General features: G+C 40.7%; 2 protein-coding genes and 2 pseudogenes across 2 annotated transcripts in view; 1 reads left to right on the top strand and 3 right to left on the bottom strand.

The window, feature by feature from the left end:
- Nucleotides 1-1,773: 1,773 nt before the first annotated feature.
- On the top strand, nucleotides 1,774-21,823 carry LOC146148597 (uncharacterized). The gene is made up of 5 exons (XM_083388072.1): nucleotides 1,774-1,853; nucleotides 2,940-3,145; nucleotides 20,430-20,826; nucleotides 20,964-21,355; nucleotides 21,804-21,823. The coding sequence occupies exons 1-5, from the start codon at nucleotides 1,774-1,776 to the stop codon at nucleotides 21,821-21,823; spliced, it is 1,095 nt and encodes a 364-aa protein (XP_083244198.1).
- Nucleotides 7,188-8,617, bottom strand: LOC146148599 (uncharacterized; annotated as a pseudogene).
- LOC146148598 (uncharacterized) lies at nucleotides 12,965-15,878 on the bottom strand (annotated as a pseudogene).
- LOC146148595 (tyrosine-protein phosphatase non-receptor type 11-like) overlaps nucleotides 20,654-23,929 on the bottom strand; it is a 48,151-nt gene continuing 44,875 nt past the window's right edge. Inside the window, exon 15 of the mRNA XM_083388604.1 lies at nucleotides 20,654-23,929. Coding sequence (XP_083244730.1) covers nucleotides 23,824-23,929 — 106 coding nt within the window. The 3' untranslated portion in view covers nucleotides 20,654-23,823.

Here is a 23,929-nt window from a genome sequence, read left to right as displayed (position 1 = left end):
AAATCCATAGTTAAACCACTGCAAGTCAAATCCATAGCATGCCATTTATATCCAAAATATGTATACCCTACTTACACAATTAGATCAAGTTCTATTCTGAAACCTATAATAATTGAAATAGATTTCAGTAAATAAAGCATTTAAATTTCAGTCAGGGCAATTGTAAGTTCAATACAAGTCATTAACAAATTTTCTTGACAAGGCATTAAAAATTACTTGACAAGGCACAAGTAATTTTTCAAAGACAAGGCATTAAGTAATTTTGCTTGAAAGAGTTATAGCTCAAGTATGGTTGGGATTTTGCACTCGCCGCTCGCCAATGTGAGTGCAATTTGGCATTGACACCCGTCCTGGCGAGTGCTTTAAAAGCGTTCGCATATCTACTGACGGTTAAAATTTGTTTATCTGCGACAAATTATGTTAAAAAGCCACTATTAATGGCTAATTAAACAAGGGCAACAGATATGGTAAAAAATCCTATATACGCATTCAATATTGCGGTAAACAATAAAGGTGGTCTTTATACTGGTTATAGAAACAGGTAATTTTGCTAAACATTGAGTTATTTAGTTAATTTTGAATCAATTTCATATGGGAGATATTTCGCTGTTAAAATGTCACAAAAAATCGTTTATAGAGACCGAGTAAAGCGAATAAACAAATGTACCCGCAAATGCCTTGTAAAACTTATCGTGTTACGAGATGGCTCACTACAACTTTTTTGTATTTGTCCCTTTCAGATTCAGATAAGGCATAGCAGAGTATAATTCACTTGCTGCATTCGGTTATACGTTATACTTAGGGACAGTGTTTGTTTTGTTGAGTAAATTGCTTTAAGTAAGATTTTCCGATGATACCTTAGTTAGTCTACTCTAAATCAGTCCTACCTAACATTTTTCAGTTCGCGACCCACTTTTAATGCAAGTTTTGTTGTGCGACCCACAATGAGATATAATCAAACAAATGAAAAACGAATTAATGAAAAACGAAACAATGCATACATATGCAATTTACTATTAGTGCCAAACATGAGCTTGCATATTTTACGTATTTGTTATATTGTTGCATAAATCTCACGTAATAATAATGTAATAATTTCCCAATCTAATAGAAAAACTGTAACATTTAGAAATGCTTCGCGACCCACTGGTTGGGACTGGTCTAAATAATCCCGCAGATTGCCTTTCTACCGCTATGTATAATATGCGCACTGAAAACAGGCAATCATTCCTAAAATAATCAAATGACTTTGGTTGGAAAACAGCAACGGAAATTCGCAGATTTTGGAGTAATGTGAGGTGTGAAACGCGATTCACTCTCGCGCATATTGCTCCCTCTTATCTTGGTACGAAAGTCCCTCTGACCGGCGTCTGCTCAAAACCAAATATATTCATAGATAAATTTTGCTTTGTGTTGCTGGCACAACTGGGTTACGGCTCTGCAGAAAATTCCAGAGTAATTGGATCACAATGCAATAGACCAGGGAAGGCGAACCTTTTTGTTGCATGACTCACAAACAAGACCATTATCATTAAAAAAAACGGTGGCTGTAAGGATTGCATTTAACATGGTTTAAAATATTTTGTGTTTTTTAGGATAAAAAGTGGTTCGCTGAAAATCTGATATTGGTCAATTTATGACACGCGGTCAGTGGTTCACCATTCCTCTGCTACGTTATACTATTTTCGCCAAAAAACATTTATTTCTTTAGATACTGTTTCATCTGTGACAAGCACGACACCAATCTCCTCCATCGACGTTGTATCGTATGTCATGCTGTGGGCGTCGTTTAGTCTCACGATTTTTTCGCTGTTAGCTCTTTCGGCTACGTTTATTACCTACTGCTTATTCAGGTAAGTTTGGTCATCTGCACGCTTAATGCATTAGCTTAAAAACGTAGCAAATACGTTTTCTACGTCAAAATTAATAAATTAGAATTAATTTCCATATGTCTTTTGATGGTATTTTGTTAAAAATCCACAATTTTCTGTTAAAGGAATAGTTACTGTTTCGCGTTTAGTTGCCGGTAGTTATTTTCACCATGTAATACAATCCTGCTCAATTGTTTATAAACCATGACATTGGTACCAGGGACTATGTTGTAGCGCGAAAAGCTCCACAGGCGAACAGATAAAAGTAAAAAACACCATTATTTGGTCAAAAGTATGTTATCCGATGACTTTACTGTTTTAAAGTTCAACACTTCTTTTCTAGCAGTCTATCGACTAGAATTGTCTATGCTAGTATAAAAACATTTTCGTATTTCGGTATTTTATTTTTTTACCGAGACATCAAAATCTGTTACCCGGGAATACGTAAATATAATAAAGTAGGCCTACTTATTTTTATTTGTTGGTCTATTCGCGTTCCACTTATAATATTTTGTACCGTGTTCGCGTAGGCCTACCGCATACATCCATGTACCGTAATCTTAAAATATAGGGCCTACAACAAAAAGCATATCACCTCGGGAGTTCATGTCCTATTATGCGTGGCCCAAGAAGATATTAACATTAGCATGCAACATTTCATTTGTTTGTGGTCTATGAAGTTGTTTAATATCTTATATGTTTATTATTACATCGAAAACAATTGGCTGTAGTTGTGGGTTAGGGCTTAACAGTGGTTCCCAAACTTTTTTATTCCGTTTTATTTATTAGGTCGTGATATTTTGCCTTTACGTGCTGTAGGATAGTTCACAAATAGTCAATAATATGCAAATGGCCTCATTCCTATATGTTGTTTTGAAATGCTAACAATTATTTAGAAAAAACAAAACATATTCAGTTGCAATATTTTTAAAGAACTCCATTTCCCACTAAAAATATTTTTGTGTATAGTCCACAGTTTGGGACCACTGGGTTAGGAGATTCTGTTAACTGTGCCTTAAAAAAAACACAAAATTTGCACAAGTAGCAAAGCGTTATTGTATTTGACAGTGAACTTCGATCTGTACCAGGGTACAATATTATGAACCTTGTTGTCGCCTTATTCTTGGCAATGCTGACATTTCTTATTGGTGCGGATAAGACCTACTCGCCGGCTACGTGTACAGCTTTGACAATACTGGCCCATTATTTCTTTTTGGCAACATTTTTTTGGAACAACGTAATGGCATTCGACGTATGGTTAACATTTGGCCAAGGTAAGTTGATTTATAGTTTACTAGATGAAATACCCGGCACAGCCCAGGTTAAAAAGAACATTTACTAATTTAGTCTTACCCGGCGTTGCCCAGAATAAAGGGTATTTATCGGTTTAGTTCTAACTGGAAAAGGTCGCATGTAGTTGTATCTGAGATAAATTAATTCCACCTGCAATAATCGCAACACTTTTCTAAATCTACCTGATTTTTACGCTCTTAAACTGAATGAACAATCCATCATGCGGTGGGCTCCTCATCACAGTTCTATATTACGTTGTAAAATGTCTGTTTAAATTGGCTAGCCTTGGGTGATTATAAAAAAATGAATGTTGCAAATAACTCGTGACCAAAACGTAACGTTAAGGACTGCACTCAACCCTTAAAATTTGCACTACGTGGCGCTATACGTTACATTTTTAAAGCATGCGATGTGTTTTTTGTATTTCGCGGGGAACGGAAGGCGTGTAGCCTTCATTGTTAATATGTCTGAAAATCGGTTAACTAAAACTTTCTCGTATTTAGATTAACACATTACAGCCTTTGTGGAAGCGGCATTTAATCGGATGCCGTGTTGTAATTTATGGCATTTATCTGCGTGACTGTAAAAAATCTAATTGTACGTCCTCGTAAACTAAAACTCCCATATTTTACGAAAGGAAAACCCGAGACTTATATCGATCGGAAATCACTAACAAACATAAAACGTTTGGTCGTTGCCGCAATTGTTCGTGTCGAGTGATATTAAAGCAAATACGTATAATGCGTAAAAATCTCGTTGAAAAAATAAAAATTGCATACTGTCAAAACCGCTGCAATAGACGAGATACTTTGTGAACTATGCCTAAACTTTTCCTTAACTTAATGCAAGAAGGTATTCAACATAAAAGCCTTAACTTGGAAACATTGGAAACCGATATGGGCCATGTCTTGGGTTACAACCTCACAACAGGATAGTTTTCTTCACAACCTTTCTTTCATGAAAACCTAGATTAGGCCGACCGATTTACGTTATCCAAAGGTGCACTTGTATAATCCTGTGGTTATCTTGGGTCAACACAATTTTTACTCCCAATGAAGAGTAGACCATGAGTAAAGTTCATCATGTTTGATATGTTTCTTAAATAAGGTGACAAAGGTTCTTCTGGCCACTTGACATATCGTGCGTTAAAGGTAACGTGGAGTCAACGGTCGAACCAGGAAATATAGCAAGTTTATCTTTGTTCTAATTCCGACAATTCAGTTGTATTTGTTTAACCCTTTTTATCACGTGCACTCCTTTATACACTTTTTAAAACTAAATCCTTAACTAGGAGCTTCAATATGTAAAGTGTGTACATCTACATCTGTAAAATAAGAAGAAAAACGAACTTCAAAATTAATAAACCATCCCTATATTAGTAACCTGCCTAATCATTTGCAATAACTGTTGCTCGCAAGTGTTTCATTTAAAATAAATATGCAAATCGTAACAACAGATTAGGTCTGGGCGAGCCGAAGACTAATGAATATTCACTCTGCAAGTTGTTGAAAAACTTACATTTATCTGACCCTGTATATAATCTTGTAGTGGAAAGTAGGTCAGAGAAAACGACACTTAGGCTACATGAAAACGCAAAATGAACTTATGCTATGTAAAAAAAATGAACTTATGCTAAATATAAAAAATGTGCCGTTTGTTTCATATTACCTTCGTTGACGATAAAATTTACTTTAAATTAATATCTCAATAAACTCTCGAATTCCTAATGCAAGCTAAAAATTTCACTCTAATGGGGAGTTTTCCCTGTTGGGTCATTCTATGCCAATTCACCAGAAAATATAGAAAAATGAAATCCACCATTTTAGATGTTTGTAAAACTTTTAAGTACTCTACAATTACTGTAGATCAGGGGTTCTTATATTTTTTTTACCGCGGACTCCTAAAATTTTTGACGTCACAATTAAACAGACTTCAGAAATATGCTGATGATTGAAGTAAAATGGAGTTTAAATTTAAACATCCAATGCTAAAACGTTTTATTTTTAGTTAAACTATTTTCTTGAAAAAACAATTAGGCTACTTATTAAATATACACTAATATTCCAATTTGGTCTTCATGGACCACCTAAATTATTCCTCCTATTCCAAAGGGTCCATGGACCCTTGTTTAAAAAAACGTGCTGTAGATTAATTCAAAACTATAAATTCAGAATTTTCAGGCACTTTCTGATTTATGATCATTTAACTGAGGGTATGACTTTTGTTGTTGCAAGAATTATAGCAAAAGCAGTTACTACATTTTAATGACACTTTGATTGTGTTTTTGAGACAGCAAAATAATCTAGCAAAGCTAGCAATTCAGGTCAGACACATTAACCAGATCTTAAAAAGATATATATATATTTCGCCAACTAAGGCATCGTCAGTATATCTCAATTCGAATGAATCTAGCTTTGCTAGATTATTTTGCTGTTACTGATCAGGAATTAAGGTCGACATTTATCTTGCAAGGGTCAAGGTGATTTCTATTATTCACATATTCAGTGCAACATTTTTGAGACAGTTGTTAATTACTTAAAACGATTTTTAACAATAAAAATCCCTTTCTTTCAACTTGACAATAACAAATAATGTAAAAATATATGTTTTTTATCACTGTTTTACTCACCCTTTAATCACCCAGTTTAAAAAATCATTCACGCGGAATGCACATTTCAATCGCATTTTCTGTAAAACCCGTATTTTGTTTTGTCTCAAAGTATTTCAATTTGAAGACAAATTTACACTTAATATTCCAACACAAGAATATTTTTTGTATTTACGTTTTTATTAAAAGAATGTACTTTTTTTAGTTAGTAATTAAAGAATGTTTATGTGTATTTTTTGGTTTGAAGTTTTTCGGGACAGTGAGACGTGGTTCCATCGCTCTAATTTTACACAGTATGTGCTCTAAACGGTACCTAATATAAGCACGTCATATTTTCAAGAAAAACTTGCTCTACTAATTTTTACAAGACCTTTGAGAATATGAAAGTCGTACCATGCGCATGAGTCGTCAAAAAACATTTTTGTACTTTTTTTGACAAAATATTGACTAAACGATTTAATTTTACTCCTCTAATCTCCGGAGGAGCAAATACAACTTATTACTTGCAAAACAATCGGCCCGCTGGTGTGCTGCTGTCTATTGCGTTCGTTATATGCGCCCCGGTCTAGGCGCAGAACGCTATATGAGGCTAAATTCTTGTAGGGAAACGCGTCTCCTATTTCAGCCTCTTAAACAACCACACACAGTTTGAATTTGAAACTTGTTGTTGAACTGAAGAAAGAATCAACGAAGCTGGCACAATACGGGAAGGAGACGGTTTCTACACAAAGGCAACGTGTCAAAACCAATTAACTCGTAGTACAATTTTAAATATTATGCTCACCAACTATTTGGGGAACCGGGAGAATTCGAAGCAATCAGCGTCACTAACTTATCAAACGCCTAAATAAAACAAGCAATTTAGCAAACAAGGTCTTATTATGACGTCACACACATAAACATAAACTTACCAAGACTTAAAAGCAAATTTATGTAGTCAAGAAAGAGTGAGATTCCACTCTGATAAAGTTCACAAGAAAAGGCACTGCAAAACAAGAGCAGTGTAAATACTACATTAATGACGTTATCATATACACGAAGCCATATTTCTAGGCGAACTGACTACTTGTGGTATAGTAAATTTAGCAAATGTTACTTTACATATTGACATATTACCAGGGTTGCAAAACCACATTATACACAACGCAACTCACCAAGAATAATCTTTCGAGTAACAAATACTTCATTTTACACAAAACAGCAGCAAAAGAATTTTCACCACGACAGTCAGGCGAAAAAGAAAAACCGCATGTATCGGAAAGTAAGCTCACAACGGTACAGCACCAATGTCTCATAGAAATCGGTAATTACTGGCAAACACGATGTAACATACCCCCCAACAATGTACGAATCCGAGGAGTACATTCACAACAAACACAAACATCGGACAGTAATTGCGAATACAGCATATACGATTAATCACGCTTCGTGTCATCACGAAGTAACCAACACAATTTCGCGATCGGGCGTCTCAATTCACCAGCACGAGTCTTGACGATCACTTGACGCACGATTCCCTTTCGATCAGGAAGTACATCGATCACGCGACCCAGAAGCCATTTGCTCTTAGGCTGGTTGTCATCTGCCACCAGCACGACGTCGCCGGCTTCGAAATTAGTATGTCCTTTCGTCCATTTGGATCTGGTCATGAGCGTCGGCAGGTACTCCCGAGACCATCGCCTCCAAAACTGGTCAGCTAGGTATTGCATCTGCCGCCAGCGGTTGCGATGGTAACAGTCCTTTTCCGTAAACAGCCCGGGGGGCATGTTCGGCGCTGCACGTTGCAGCAGTAGGTGGTTAGGTGTAAGGGGCCCTTCATCCCTGGGATCGAACGTCACAGGGACCAAGGGACGAGAGTTCAGGATCGCCTCGACCTCCACCATCAGAGTGTTCAGCCTTTCATCTGTTAAGATCTGCTCCGCAAGAATTGCATTGAGAATTTTGCGCACGGAGCGTATCATGCGCTCCCAAACGCCACCCATGTGGCTGGCAGTGGGGGGGTTGAAGTTCCACGCAATTTCACGTTGCTGTAAATATGTGTAAATCTGATGTTGATTCCACTTCTTTAGCTCTTCGCGCAGTATACGTTCACCACCAACGAAGTTGGTGCCGTTGTCACTGAAGATTTTGTCCGGACGTCCGCGACGACCGATGAAACGTCGTAGAGCTCCAATGAACGAGTCCGTCGATAAGGAATGTGATATCTCGATGTGAACAGCCCTGGTGGAAAAACAAGTAAAGATACACCCGTACCTCTTTACCTCGCTGCGCCCTTGTTTTACAAGAAAGGGTCCGAAGTAGTCGACACCAACCGCTGAGAACGGTGGTCCTTTGGCCTGTAGCCTTGCAGCAAGGAGGTCCGCCATCATCTGCTTTCCCAAGGAACAGTTTCGTCGTCGACAGGAGACACACTTGCCCAGAACACGTCGTACCGCTACACCACCTTTAATGATCCAGTAGCGTTGCCTGAGGGCGACCACGTGTGCCCCATCCCAGCATGTCCGACTTCATCATGCTGTTGCATGATCACCAGGTCCGTAACTCGGTGGTTATATGGAAGGATGATTGGATGCTTTACATCAAAGTCGATCATCGCTCGTTCGAGTCTTCCTCCAACTCTCAAAATTCCGTCCACCAAAATTGGACTTAGCTTTCTCAGGGGCCCAGTCTTCCTTTGTAGGCAAACAGCTTTGTCCTTTGTCTTAGACACCGCAGCGATTTCTTCGCCGAAACTGGTTTGCTGCACGTATTTCACTATTTCGCGCTCAGCAGCTCTGAGTTCGACAACAGTCAGGCGACCCGTCGCAGCTTGATATTTTGACGGGAACAGCTTTGACAGCAACATCAACTTGTATCGAAGTAACCAGCCAGCAGCCCTCTTCAGGCGATTCCAGGAGGAGTATTTGGCGATTAAGCGATCAGTGGAAGACTCATTGGCAATCAAACAGACCGTTTGATCATCCTTCCTTTCATTCAAAAACTGGAATGGCAACGGGGACAAGTCCGGTGGGGAGGCCCAGGTATCCTCGCTTTCCCAACGAAACTTTGGGCCAGTGAGCCATCGACTTGATTTCAAGTATTTTTTGACGTTTAATCCACGTGATGCCTCGTCGGCTGGATTTACGTTCGTGTTTACGTGCCTCCATTGACTTGGACTAGAAACATCTTCAATTTTGGCCAGGCGATTGGCCACGAACACAGGAAATCGCTTCTTGCAGTTGCGAATGCTTTGCAAAACCGCCGTCGAATCCGTCCAGAATACCGATCGGCACTCGCCCAAATCCAATTCCCTCCTCACAAGTTGGTCCAATTTGACCGCGAGAACGGCTGCAGTTAACTCCAAGCGCGGAATCGAACATGTCTTTAGGGGAGCAACACGTGCTTTACCCATCACAAACGAACAGTAAATTAGTCCTCGGTCGTCTTCCAGCCGGGGGGTATAAAGACAGCCTTTACGTGGCATCCCCTATGAGTAGCTAACATAAGCGAAACCAATGTCTTTAAACCGTCAAACACGTCAAATGAATCATGACCCGGCGTCAAGTCCAAGGAAGCATGTGGCCTTTTTAGGCCAGGCGGCAAAAACAACGTTCGTCGAAAGCCAAGACTTGGCGCTGCTACAGCTAAATGTTGAGGGCCTTACAACCGCCAAACTCTGACGACAATACAACTGTGGAGTGGCTGACAACCAAGGTACAAGACACTACCATCGTCAACATCTACAAGCCACCACCCAGCAGACTGTATCTCGACTCACTTCCAGATGTCACCGCACCAGCTCTTTACGTCGGCGACTTCAACTGCCATCACACTGACTGGGGCTATAGCGTCAGCAATGCAGACGGCGACACCCTTATCGAATGGGCTTCATCCATTGACGCCACTCTACTTTTCGATCCGAAAGAGCAACCGACACTCCACTCCGCGCGCTGGAACACCGACACCAATCCCGACCTGGCCTTTTTTAAGAGCTGCGCCGGTGAGCCAATGCCGGAGAGGCGCGTTCTGGATAGATTCCCCCATTCTCACCATCGTCCATCGCTGATTCTAACCCCAGCGTTAGTTCAGCCTATTGAAGGGAATCCCGTGAGGCGTTGGAATTTCCGCAAAGCCAACTGGAAAAGATTCAGTCAACAACTCGATGCGATAGCTGTTGGCTTGCCGTCCCCGAACTCAGTCGACATCAACTGCGCCTATAGCACCTTCTGCAAGGCTATAACCTCTGCTGCGAAGAATAACATTCCCCGCGGCTTTCGAAGGAGCTACGTTCCTTGCTGGGACGAAGAATGCGAGCAATTACTTCGCACACAAAACGAGGCGGAATCCATCCATGATCGAGAAAGGGCTGCCGATGATCTCATCCGCAGACTAAACGAACAACGAAGGGAGAGATGGAATGAAACAGTGAAGTCAATAGACTTTACTCATTCCAGTCGTAGAGCCTGGCAAACAGTCAACAGGCTTACTGGAAGGTCGGCAAAACCAAGTAAATGCCCCATCACGGCCAATGCGATTGCCGCCCAACTTCTCAGCAACAACCGTTGCCCTAATGTAGACAGGTCCTTCAGCAGAAGAATTAATGCCAAGACCAAAGAAATTCGTGCGTCCCCCACCTGTAACTCCAACCTTTCAATCGACTTCACCGATCAAGAACTTGCGGAAGCCACCAAACAACTTAAAGTGGGCAAATCACCAGGCATCGATGGAATTCATCCAGAGTTTATAAAACATCAAGGAAGGAAAATGTCCTCATGGCTAACCTCTTTCTTCTCGACCTGTCTTCGAACTGGCAGGTTACCCAAGATCTGGCGTCGGGCGAAGGTAATAGCTTTACCGAAGCCAAACAAACCAAAAGGCGACCCGAAGAGTTATCGCCCTATATCGCTATTGTGTGTGCCTTAAAAGATGTTGGAGCGACTTCTCCACACGCGCCTAAATCCTATTATCGATCCACAATTGCCCAAGGAGCAAGCGGGTTTCCGCAGTGGCAGATCTACCACAGATCAGGTTACCCTACTTTGCCAAGATATAGAGAATGGGTTTGAGGCTGGTGAAAAAGTCGGAGCCGTGTTCATCGACCTCACGGCTGCGTATGACACCGTTTGGTTGCGTGGTCTTCACCTAAAGCTCCTGAAGATGATCCCAGATATGCATATGGTCAACTTCATCTTAAACATGCTGAGTAACCGTAGCTTTCAGCTCCACACAAGTAACGGTCAATGCAGTAGGACTCGAAAGCTGAGGAATGGCGTACCACAAGGTTCCGTCCTTGCTCCTATGTTATTTAACATATATATTCACGACTTACCCGCCACCCAGTCGAAGAAATATGGCTATGCAGATGATCTTGCAATTCTACTCAGCAAGCCAACATGGGGCGAAGCCGAAGAAGGTCTAACCGCAGACATGGGGATCCTGTCGTCCTACTTCAAGAACTGGAGACTAAAATTAAGCATGGGGAAAACTATGGCCACAATGTTCCACCTAAATAACAGGGAAGCCAAGCGTACTACAAACATCCGAGTCAACAACACGTTGTTGCAGCATAATGCTACCCCCACATACCTCGGGGTCAAGCTTGACAGAACGCTGACGTTCAAGCATCACGTCGACAGCGTCAGGGCGAAGGCAACCGCTCGCATTGCGCTTATACGCCGCCTGGCCGGTACTGCGTGGGGAGGCTCAACTAAGGTGCTGCGTATATCTGTCCAGGCACTGGTGCTATCCGCTGCTGAGTACTGTGCCCCTGTGTGGTGCCGAAGTAGCCACGCTAAGAAGGTGGACACTGCCCTTAATAGTGCGTTGCGTGTCATATCTGGCTGCCTACGTGCCACGCCAACCGAGCAGCTGCCCGTGCTGGCCGGCATAGCACCGCCTGACATCCGCCGAGAGGCAGCGACCCTAGCCCTCTGTAGAAAAGCGCTCTGCAACGAACAACATCTACTGCACAGAGTTCTCACTAATAAGACTTGCCATCAACGCCTAAAATCGAGGCACTCCTTTGCTGCCCAGGCAAAGACGATGCTACAGGTCGTCAGAGATGGCATGTCCAAGGACACCTGGGTAAAGAACCGGTGGACGGAGAGGTGGTCAGCAGCACCACAAACAAGATTACATCGCTACATAGACAGCCCTTATGAAGTAACAGGCCTGGACCTTCCACGGCGACAGTGGGTTAATCTTAACCGCCTCCGCACTGGAGTCGGCTGTTTCGGAGCGTCGATGCTGAAGTGGGGCTTGACCGACAATCCAGCTTGCATATGTGGCGCCCAACAACAAACTGCGGACCACATCGTGGACGAATGTACCACCTACCGTCCACCCCATGGGGAACGAGGCCTCAGAGACCTCGACAATGACACTCTGAAATGGCTCTCGTCAACAGAGCTCCGTGTTTGACACACGAAAGAAGAAGTCTTCCAGCCTCAGATATGTCACCGCACCGCAGGCCGCAGATGATGCATCTGCAAAGTGGTGCAATTCTGTGTTTCGCACCTTGCCGAAAACGCGTGGCAGCACACATCTAGGAAGAGTGACACCTTCCAGGCGCGGCAATTGATCCAGCCACCTCTTCCACATTTCGGTGTCTTCTTTGGAAAGCACGTCGTCCTATCCAAGCTGTTTCCTGCATATATCCCTCTGCATGATCTTTGCCACCACAAGCACGGGAGCTGCAAAGCCAAGAGGGTCATACAACGAACTTACCACAGAAAGGATTGCTCTTCGAGTGAACGACTTCGGTTGCTTCACATCGACATTGAAACCGAATTTGCCACCACAAGCACGGGGGCTGCAAAGCCAAGAGGGTCATACAACGAACTTACCACAGAAAGGATTGCTCTTCGAGTGAACGACTTCGGTTGCTTCACATCGACATTGAAACCGAACTCGTCGGAGCTAACGTTCCAACGGACTCCGAGGACTCTTTCGCACGAACCATCCAGGTTTAGCTCCTTTGCGGATTTTGCTCGTTCACTTTCATCGATGGACGCGAGTACTTGCCGGCTGTTACTTAGCCATTTCGTCAATCGAAAACCCTTCTTCTCGAGAAGTGTGCGGATGCTTTGGACCAGCAGAACAGCCTCCGCTTCTGTTGGCACGGACTTTAGACAGTCGTCGACATAGAAATTCTTCTTTACTGTTTCGACAGTTTCTTTCGGAAATTCATTTTGCAGGTCCTCGGCGGCTTGCTTCAAGCCTCTTCAGGGATCGCCTCGGCATAGCCTTTAGCTATGTAGCCCTCAACGGTATCGGTGTAAGCGCGGCGCAGCACGTCATCACGAACAAAGCGGCGTTCCAACGAGCTCAAACGATTAAGAGCCATGACACGGATGTTACGCAACGGCTGTTCATTTGGGCGCCACGGCAACGGCAGCACGTAGTGTCCTTGTTCGAACTTTACTTCTCTCTTCATTTGATCCAAAACATAGCGATCCTCCCGTGACATCGGCATCTCGGTGCAATTGGTGTCATGGAAGTCGGTTTTCCAGAGTCGTTCCAACTTCTCCTGCAGCGAGTCGTCAGCCACACAAGTGAAGTTAACAGAGAACGAATCATTAGATCGTGTTCCGATAGGTCCTGCCAATGCCCATCCCAGCGGAACCTTGAACGCAATGGGTTGCTTTGGTTTGCCCTTCCGTACGTCTTCCACGATAAAGGCCTCTGGAACATCCAGTCCAATAAGCAGTAGAGCTTCACTGCAGTCAACACGTGGGAATGACAAATCCTTGATGTGTGGCAGTCTGTCCAACTCTGCTCTTCTTGGAAATCTGTTAGCCGTGATTGGCAGACAGTCAACAGCAATCACTTCGGGAAGTTCCACCGTCGCAGCACCGTCAAGCGAGGCTACGGAAAAACTCACCATTTTGCCGTCTCTCCGGCGGCTGTCTCCATTTACCGTCTTAATCGTCACACTGCTAGGTTCTCCTTGTAATCCGAGCTTATCCGTCAGCTTCTTGACACACAAAGTGACACCAGAGCCAGTATCCAAAAGGGCATATGTGTTCACAGCTTTGCCATTGACACTGACCCGCACCGCAACCATCATCAAATTTACGGCCTGGCGACCAGATGAAGCATGACAATCTTCCTCTCTCGCCGACACGACCGAGCATACTGTACGTTCCGGAGCTGGACCTTTGGTAGGGGAGAGGTCCTCTTCTTTCTTCTCCGGAGGGTGCATCAGGTCGTGATGAGCTCCATTACAGTCCTTCACGGAACATGCCTTTGGGCTATAACACCTTACAGCGAAATGTCCGTATCGAAAGCAGTTGTCGCACAACCTGCTGCGTCGGACAACGCGCACGCGGTCACTGTACGACCGGGCTTTGAATTCTTTGCACTCTGTGAGACTATGATTTTCTGAGCAGCAGGGGCACAGTCGGTTCGTGGGAAGCTTGGAGGATCCAGGGCGAGCCTGGGCTTCGGGCTCTCCCTCCGTCCAAATAGCGTGACTTGAGGCCCTTACATTATTACCTTTAGCTTTGACCTTTTTGGCTTCACTCCGATGCTCGTCCAGCATCCGACTAAAGAGTGAGTTCGCGATTCGGTCTTCAGTTTCCACAAAGTCAACAAGATACTGGAACAGAGGCTCACGACCAGTTTTTTTGACAATCTCGTCAACCCGACGCTTCCAAGCTTCCTGCATCTTAAACGGGAGGCGGCTAGCAACAGCAATCAGTGTTGGATAGTTGTTCATTTCTGAGTACTCATCAATGTCTGAAAGAGTGAGTAAACAGTCGCGCAGCGATTGCGCTAATTCGCTTAGTCCAGCGACATCATTCGGACGTAACTCCGGACCATCAACTACGCACCTTACGCATGCATGCGCAATAATATGCGACTTGCCGTATTGGTCATATAGCAGTTGTCTTGCTTGTCGATAACCATTGTCCCTCAGTCTGTAGCAATATTCGATCAACCTTCGGGCCTTGCCCTCACAGTGCTGGACCAAATACGATAATTTGGCTCCTTCGTCATCGACCTTGTCGTCGATACGAGAATCGAAATTGCGAATAAATCTCCAATAGACCATTGGGTTACCATCGAATATAATTACCTCGGGCTTGGGTCTGTTTATATGCTTCACGAGCGAGGCGAGTTCACTTTCATGCGTGGTTTGTTGCTTGACCGTTCTATTTTCAAAAACGGGTAAAACTTTTGGGGTTTCTGATGTTAGGTAATGTCGATCGTCAAAGGAGGGCGTTGCGTTAGGGATATATCGCGACGAGGGATCAGATAAAGCTACACTGTCAACCACATACATCCGAGGGGCTTCTCCTGGACGTGACAGGTGGTGACGTGAACATGACGCGACGCTGCTCCCCGAGCGGCTGCTCTCGTAATGACATAGGCGTTCCTTCAGAACCTTCCTTCACCGTCATGTACTCTGTATTTCCTGACACCTCGTCCCAGACTTTCTCCTCCACCTCAGCTGCCTGTAGTTGATGTTGTAGTTCCAACATCTCCATCGCGTCCTTTTGTCGCTTCTGCTCGTCTTCAGCCCGACGCCGTTCCTCTTCAACGCGACGCTTTTCTTCTTCAACGCGACGCCTTTCTTCTTCAGCGCGGCGCCGCTCTACCTCTTTGTGCTGCTGCTCCAGTTCTTGTCGTTGTGCAGCTTGCTGAATTGCAAGACGCGCAAGTCGTGTTGTCGCTTTAACCGGGACTCTACTGCTAGTAGAACTAGAGCGCACACTACGACAATGCGACGAGCTAGAGTGCACGCTAAGACCACAAACTGATCTGTTTTCCTTTGGAACCCCGCTTTGGGTTTCATCGGGGGCTTCAGGGCTGGTTGTCTGCCAAGGTAAAGCAACATTCGGATGCAAGCTAATGCGACGAACCCAGGTAGAAACTCGGTCGTCAAATTCATTTTTATTTTCCTTTATGCTTGCTAAATCGTCTGAAAGTTGAGGATAGGGTTCGTAGGCCTTTACCGTGTCCGCAAAGAGCTGCTCTAAAGTAACCAACGCAACCTCAAGAGCATCCTTGTTGCGGCTATCCTTCATTAAGCACTCTGCGACTAGGTATTGACTACTTAGTCGTTGTCGACAGTCGGCGACCACATCAGGAATGTTTAGTTTGGACAATTTTGAATTATCCATAGTAAAGTGTTGGACTTCTTTCAACCAGGAATATTTATTGGGATTTAGCCAGAGCTAAACCTTTTCGACCAATAGTTGAAACTTTATATAGCGTTCGTTATATGCGCCTCGGTCTATGCGCAGAACGCTATATGAGGCTAAATTCTTGTAGGGAAACGCGTCTCCTATTTCAGCCTCTTAAACAACCACACACAGTTTGAATTTGAAACTTGTTGTTGAACTGAAGAAAGAATCAACGAAGCTGGCACAATACGGGAAGGAGACGGTTTCTACACAAAGGCAACGTGTCAAAACCAATTAGCTCGTAGTACAATTTCAAATATTATGCTCACCAACTATTTGGGGAACTGGGAGAATTCGAAGCAATTAGCGTCACTAACTTATCAAACGCCTAAATAAAACAAGCAATTTAGCAAACAAGGCCTCATTATGACGTCACACACATAAACATAAACTTACCAAGACTTAAAGCAAATTTATGTAGTCAAGAAAGAGTGAGATTTCACTCTGATAAAGTTCACAAGAAAAGGCACTGCAAAACAAGAGCAGTGTAAATACTACATTAATGACGTTATCATATACACGAAGCCATATTTCTAGGCGAACTGACTACTTGTGGTATAGTAAATTTAGCAAATGTTACTTTACATATTGACATATTACCAGGGTTGCAAAACCACATTATACACAACGCAACTCACCAAGAATAATCTTTCGAGTAACAAATACTTCATTTTACACAAAACAGCATCAAAACAACTTTCACCACGACAGTCAGGCGAAAAAGAAAAACCGCATGTATCAGGGTTGCCAGATAGAAAAAAAAAAAAACCCTAAAAAAAGGCCAAATCTACTACAAACTCTAACAAGCCTATGTTTTTCCCTAAATAAATAAAAAATGCAATAAATGGTCATGCTGGTACATTGAATTTTTTTCTTTTTGTGGCAGTTTTGTTAATTTTTTTGTAAATTTTTCTTGACAATTTTTTTCTCTTTTTGTAAATTTTTTTTGACAATTTTTCTCTTGAAATTTTTTGGAAATTTTTTCTCTTTTTGCGTTAGTTTGATATCTTTTTAACATAACACTCATGACATTTTTGATAAAAAACGAAAAAAAAAAAAGAAATCGGTAATTACTGGCAAACACGATGTAACAATTTTATTTAATTTTAGACTGAAATGACAAAAAATTTATAAAACCATAGTATTAAGACCAAATAAGAAGTAAAATCCAGTACCGGTTCAGCATAAGATCAAAATCGTCTGAATAAGACCTAAATTTGTCGGAATAGGGCCTAAATTATTCAGAAAAAGGCCTAAATTTTTCTAAATAAGTCCTAAATCCACCGGAATAAGGCCTAAATTCATCGGAATAAGTCCTAAATTCATCGGAATAGGGCCTAAATTCACCGGAAGGCCAAAATAACGCCCGAACCTGTTCGTAGAGGGTATGGGACGATTGGGGGCCATTGGTCTGGCATCGGACGTTTTGGTGACTTTTGGCCGCCCTAGTCTGACCGGCGCCGTCAGGCGCCTCTGTTTTGACACCGTATTTTTAGTCCTGTTTTGGGTTATTGGTAGGTAATGGGTGGGATTAGAAAATGGGTTAGTGTTGTTTATCGTGCTATTCTATTTATCTTCGTAAAACGAGGTTCTGCCGTATATATATAAAAATAATTAGTTGATTTGCCGAAAAATATGACGTTTTTTAATACAACCGGCTAAAAAATATGACTTTTGTAATAGAACCGGCTGACAAAAAAATTAAATCCCACCACTGGGTACAACACAGTGAGTTTGTAAATATAAGTCACAAACATGGGCAGATCCGGGCAAGCAGGTTATGGCCCCAACTTTATATATATATATATAGTTAAACTTTTACAACAATGTTGCACTGAATATGTGAATAATAGAAATCACCTTGACCCTTGCAAGATAAATGTCGACCTTAATTCCTGATCAGTAACAGAAAAATAATCTAGCAAAGCTAGCAATTCAGGTCAGACACATTAACCAGATCTTAAAAAGATATATATATATTTCGCCAACTAAGGCATCGTCAGTATATCTGAATAAAAAGCGTTTGTTTTTATTCAGATATACTGACGATGCCTTAGTTGGCGAAATATATATATATCTTTTTAAGATCTGGTTAATGTGTCTGACCTGAATTGCTAGCTTTGCTAGATTATTTTGCTGTTTTTGACTTTTACAACAAAATATAGTGTTGCTTCGCCAGGGATGGCGAACCTTTTCATCGCGCGGGTCACAAACGCATTCTCAATCCTTGCAAAATGCACAAGTGGGTCATATATTGTAAGATATGCTAATTTTATGCGAAGCTTTGCTGCTGTGTAGTTGTATAAATGTATTTGTCTTGGATTGATAATTCAAGGTATTTGGGAGATTTTTAGATTCGGATTCCCACGAAAGTTAACAAAACTAAATAGTTAACAAATTCTGCAGCATTTTTATGGTATTACAGGAGTTCAGCACAAAGCTTCCAGTATGGTTTAACCAGGGTTTTCAGAATTTTTAGGCTGTTAATTTCCCTAAAATTATCGCCACCTACGTTTTACTGCGATAAACAACATGCTTTTTGGTTGTTCTGCACACATTTTCGATTTTTTTTACATTGACAACATTTCGATATTTCAAGAGAGGCAAGTGGGTCATTAAAAATCTGTTGTGTCTCACCAAGTGTCAGTTGTTCGCCATCCGGGCTTTATACTACAGATTTATTGTGTGTTCTCCTATCAGTACAATCGTATTAACGTAACCAGCAATTCTAAATGTAGCCAATAGTCTATATGCCCATTAGCACAGCCTGTAGAAGTGTAGATGCAATATTTATTGCAAAATTCAAACACACGTCAAACGCCTAAGCGAAAGCCACAATTTCAATTAAGCAAGCGACAAATAATTTTTAAAATAAGACAATTTTCAGCAAAATCGGAATGGTGTAGGTTTTCCAATCAAACCTAAACGATTTGGCCAACTATGCTGAAAATATTACACAAAAACAACTAGTAGGCTACTAATAAACAATCAACAAATTTGTATTGTTTCGACCTATTAAGCCTAAGGTACGCTAACCTTCGTCAGGGCAATGAACTGGCAATATAGCCAATATATATATATACACTCACCTTCTTGGAAGTTAACCACAGATAAAATAAAAGAATCGGACAGGTCATTATCAACTTTTTTTTCAGTTACGCTTTAAACAGCACGAAACTAGCCTTATGTACAAGGCCACAACTCCTGATATAGAAACTATTAGAGCAAAACAAATACTAGGCCTACGTCTTTATTATCTGAAGAAAGCTTGTTCTACGTATTTTAATAACAAATTTAATCATTCGAAACCAGGAGTTACATGCCTGGTAAATTGACATGTAATAAAACCAAAATAGTGTTCCCGGATGAGCTGAAACCTTTTTTTGCTTGATATATAGATCCAAAATGACACGAATCAGTTACATAGTAAGCATATCACAGCCAACTTACTCCAACCTCCAACCATTATGCTCAAAAGTTAAGAAATAATTGTTCCTGATTTTTTCCGGTCAAAGTGAAAAATGGGGACACTCCAAACAAGCATAATGCAAATTAGGTAAATAACATATGTCTAAGTTAAGTAATTCTGTGTACATCGTCCTATATGTATATGCCATAACAAAACGAATATTCAACGTGCTATAACGTGACTTAACAAAGCAAAAGTTGTAACGACATACTGGAGTAGTGCTTTTTGACAGGTTCACGGTACGTCCAAACTCCAAATAGCGATTCTGTTACGATTTAGCTCCTTGAAATTTACCAAACTTTGGTAGGGTTCGACCAAACCAGCCCACAACCAGTTAATAACACCCGGTTGAAATAAGGTTCGGAATTCACAGGATTACTGAAACAGACCAAAGACTTTATATTCGACTAAAAACATGTGATCGCGATTTGTCAAATAGAAAAACATGCACGAGTTTTGAAGCGTTGATATTTGTTTTCAAAAAATGGATTTTAACATTGGCGTAAAGCAGTGGTTCTCAACCTGTGGTACGCGTAACACTAGTGGTACGCGAAGTCATTTTGGGTGGTACGCAGTATGTTTTAAGTAAAATAACAGTTTTACCAAAAGGTTAAACGTTTTTTCTACTGTAATAAACTATACATTCATCGCAATGATTGTATAGTTAGATATTTTATGCTTCAGTAATGATAGGAATTATTTCTTTCCAGGACATAGCAAAACAAAAAAGAATCACAAAACTTGACTACCGGTATCAAGTTAAAAAAAGACACTTTTTCGAGACTATAGTGGGCCGCATTTGTTTCGAAATTTGCGGACTAACTAATTAGCTAATCCGCCCCTGTTAATAATCTTATATACATTTTGAGTAAAGCTGGGTTTTTTGTAAATTTGTTGGTACGCAACAAGATCATAAAACCTCGAGGTGGTACGCGATGAAAAAAGGGTTGAGAACCACTGGCGTAAAGTATATAAGTATTTAAAACATTATATTTGTCATATTATTATTTTATTCTTAGGTATAAAAAGAACATTTCTCCGATCTGTAGTGAGTCGATCTTCTTCATCCGGATCTCGTAGAACAGTTAAAATCTTGATCTTTCGGTACATGTGCTATGGTTGGGGAATGCCTTTAATTGTCGTCGGTGTTTGTATTGTAATCGAATTTGCTTTTCCACAAATCTTCGTAGGATACGTCTTCAATCCACTCTTTAACGCGTGCTGGATTTCTAACACTCTAACTAACATATTTGCATTTGGTGTACCGCTGGCAATATTGCTGGTTATTAACGCGGTGTTTTTTATTCTTTCAATTCGAGTGTTACATCGGCTGAAAAGTCGTGCAAAATTTGTCAATGCAAGTGGATCTAAAGAAAATGCGTTCATGGAAAGTGGGGTAAAGATAAATATAGCGAGGTAAGTGCTTCGCACCTAAAGTAGCACAGAGTTTCAGGGACTAACAAATATGCTTACACAACCATTGCAATAGATATGTAATATTATTTCTGTTAAAAGCTTTTATTATAGTTGAGTTTATGGTTTCTTCCCTTTAGAAATGATCAATCTTCATTCGGAGATAGCGCATGCAACTTTTCAAGAGATACGGAGGTTACCAAGAAGAGATTGCGAAAAAGCCAACGGGTTACGAATACCAGGCCAAGGCAGCAGAATGTTCGGCCACGTACCATAAGTACTTCGTCCCTGTCGCACGTAATGGGCCAGTCTAAAATCAACATCATTGTCTACATAAAGATGTCATCGGTCATGGGTTTCATTTGGGCAATTGGATTTGCAGCGGTGCTGGTTGAAACAAAGGTTCTATGGCATATTTTTGAAATGTCAGTACCTCTTCAAGGAATATTTATTTTTATCTCCTTCGTGTGCAAGAAAAGAGTGTTTATATTGTACAAAAAGTTGATCAGTGGTTCAAAATCGCACTCTAGAGGTAAATGGTTAATTATACATAAAACTAGCAGTGTAAAATATCAAAATTGATTGCTAACTACGAGGGCAATAAAAGGTTACAAACTCAACAGCGAAAAAAGAGGCGACAGAGAAATGGCAATTTCTGTCGACTGAAATTAATATTAAAATGAGAAAAGGATACTCTTACAACAGCCTTAGAAACCTATAGGACTAGGCATCACCCTTATTTCGGTTATTAGCTGTTTAATTTAGAATAGCAAGGGTCTTCGCAATCTCAAATTTCTGATTTATTTTTTTTCGCAACACGATCAAAATAGCAAATTAAACCGAAGTGTGAAACCGTCTCGCTCCTGACATTAAACGTGTTCTCTAAATCTCAAAGCTGGACGTAAGTGGTTGGTTTTTGGTGGGTCAAATGGTTTTATTTTGTTTTTGTATAAAATCGTTCCCCCAACACCTATTTCCAGACCCAACTCCGATTCCCTAAATACGAAAATCCTTCCACGGAAACAGATAAATTTAGGGGGTACACGACCAAGTCCATTTTACTCGCCCGGCAACGATTTTCTGCAACAATGATTTAAAAATAATCGGTTCTAGCGTTTAATATTCGCTTGAAAACCACCTTACTTTGTTGCAAAACAGTAGTGTCTTAAGCGAAAAAAAGTAAATGCGTGTCCGTGAAGATATAATAACAACAGTGCGATAGTGTAGTAATATTAGTTTTTTAGTGTTTATACGTTTTAGTTACAGTAAAATAACGATGAAAAGTAATACGACAATTATGTTCTAATAACAATTTTAGAAAACAAAGATAATTTTTACGGCTTATCCAGTTAAGTTGGGAAGACATTGGAGGGCCGGGGGCGTGCCAATATAAAAATATATGTCTCATAAAAACAGAATGCGAAGTATTTGAAAGGGCTATGAGCGAAGCGTTTTTTTCTAATCAAGATAACAAACAGTTAAAATGTTGTCGGCTGCAACTTAACATATGTACCACCGTTTTGGAAGAATAACATAATGCGACATTTTTATTCCCGCGAAATTAGGCTTTTTGCACCACAGTTATGTGAACTTTTATGGCTTTGTATACCATAAGGAAAAAAATAGGGTATTACTAATTTATTTTGCTTTTGTAGATAAAAAAATAAACTCTAGAAAACTCAACAACAACAACCGCAAAATGAAGTGTTCTTCCACCAAATTGAATTTTGCTGCAAATTCTAAACAAAGCGCACTTGCTATATCGTCGTATGATGCCAGCAGCCATTGGGGAAAAATGGCAGATCCTGTTGATCGAATAAACCGTTCGCGAATTTACAGCGACAGTTCATACGACAGTGAGCGTTCTTTCACTGAGTGTTGGCTATCAACCAGTTTTACTGACCAAGTCGATGCTGAGTAACTATACGTCACGAGGTTTCAATATAATTTAACGAAATATTGTATCAAACCTATAATTTATGGACTCGTGTCGCTAAGCTCTACAGTCCGATATGTATTAAAATTATCGGATGAATATAGTTTATTTGTTTTTAGTTTGTGCAAGACAAGATTTCTGATGTCAATGTTATTTGCGTTCTGTAGACTTTGAATAAACTAGTGATATATTAATTTCAAATTTGGCAGGTTTACTTTTTCTTTGACAAGCTTTCATTTTCCGTCCGTTATTGGATTGCGGGTTTGAAAATGTTTTGTTATAGGGTCAAACATTGATTGTTGCGCTTTAAATTAAAAATATATTAAAATACCTAAAGATTTATAGAAAGGAATTTGAAAGCATTATTTTTGAAAAAAACTAAAAAATAATTCATGTCGAGTAATTTTAAAAAGTAGAAGAAAAATGTGGGTGTGAACAATTCAATTTTTTCATGTAAACGGAAAGTTTTGTGTAGCCAACTTTATGACGTAAAACACAAAAATCAGAGTCAAGAAGAAAATGCCCCAGAAAAAACTCTTCAATGTAAATTAGTAAACTGCAAATTAGCACAAAAGTGCGGTTGTTTTATTATAATTTTCCCACACACGGTTACAAAACACTGTGTTAATCTTTAGGTTTAACAGTCATAAAAAGTAAGGTAACGTTCGGGTATGAGAAAATAACTTTATCTATTGACTTAACCGTACAACACAAAGTGACAAAAGCAAGAAACGGTTAAAATGCACAATGTTTAAATGCCAAGTCAGAAACGGAAAAAAGCATGACCTTTAAGAAAAGATTTGCATAACCTTTTTTACAAAGGTTTTTACGCCTTAGTCTCTTTGTGTGTATTTCACATAAAATCGTTATGTCCGTAAACTTTCCATTTAACGTTCGCTTTGGCGAATAAGTAAACCAACAAACAGCCTATGATTGAGCACCGGTAATTCGCAAGGAGCGTTTTTCACAATAAATGTTCGAGAAAAACTACTTGACATATTATTAAGTATAAATTATTTAGTATAGGGGAATGCAGAATTAGGGCTTACAAGATTGTAGTAGTATCATCTTCGTGGAGTCGCTTGTTGGGAATTTCGGGCATTGCTATAAACATTATTAGTGTTTTCGTAAACAGCGCGTTGTGCTGACGGAGTTCCAGGCAGACTTGTT

The sequence above is a fragment of the Ascidiella aspersa genome, chromosome 4 (assembly GCF_963924565.1).
Source record: "Ascidiella aspersa chromosome 4, kaAscAspe10.2, whole genome shotgun sequence".
Lineage (NCBI taxonomy): Eukaryota > Metazoa > Chordata > Ascidiacea > Phlebobranchia > Ascidiidae > Ascidiella > Ascidiella aspersa.
This window is presented reverse-complemented; position numbering and strand designations above follow the sequence as displayed.

Excerpts from the sequence above, each read along its gene's own strand:
- LOC146148597 (XM_083388072.1), top strand. The coding sequence starts at position 1,774 with ATGCTGTGGGCGTCGTTTAGTCTCACGATTTTTTCGCTGTTAGCTCTT. Across the intron at positions 3,146-20,429 it reads ATGGTTAACATTTGGCCAAG|GTATAAAAAGAACATTTCTC; the intron begins GTAAGTTGATTT and ends TTTTATTCTTAG. Across the intron at positions 20,827-20,963 it reads GTAAAGATAAATATAGCGAG|AAATGATCAATCTTCATTCG; the intron begins GTAAGTGCTTCG and ends TCTTCCCTTTAG.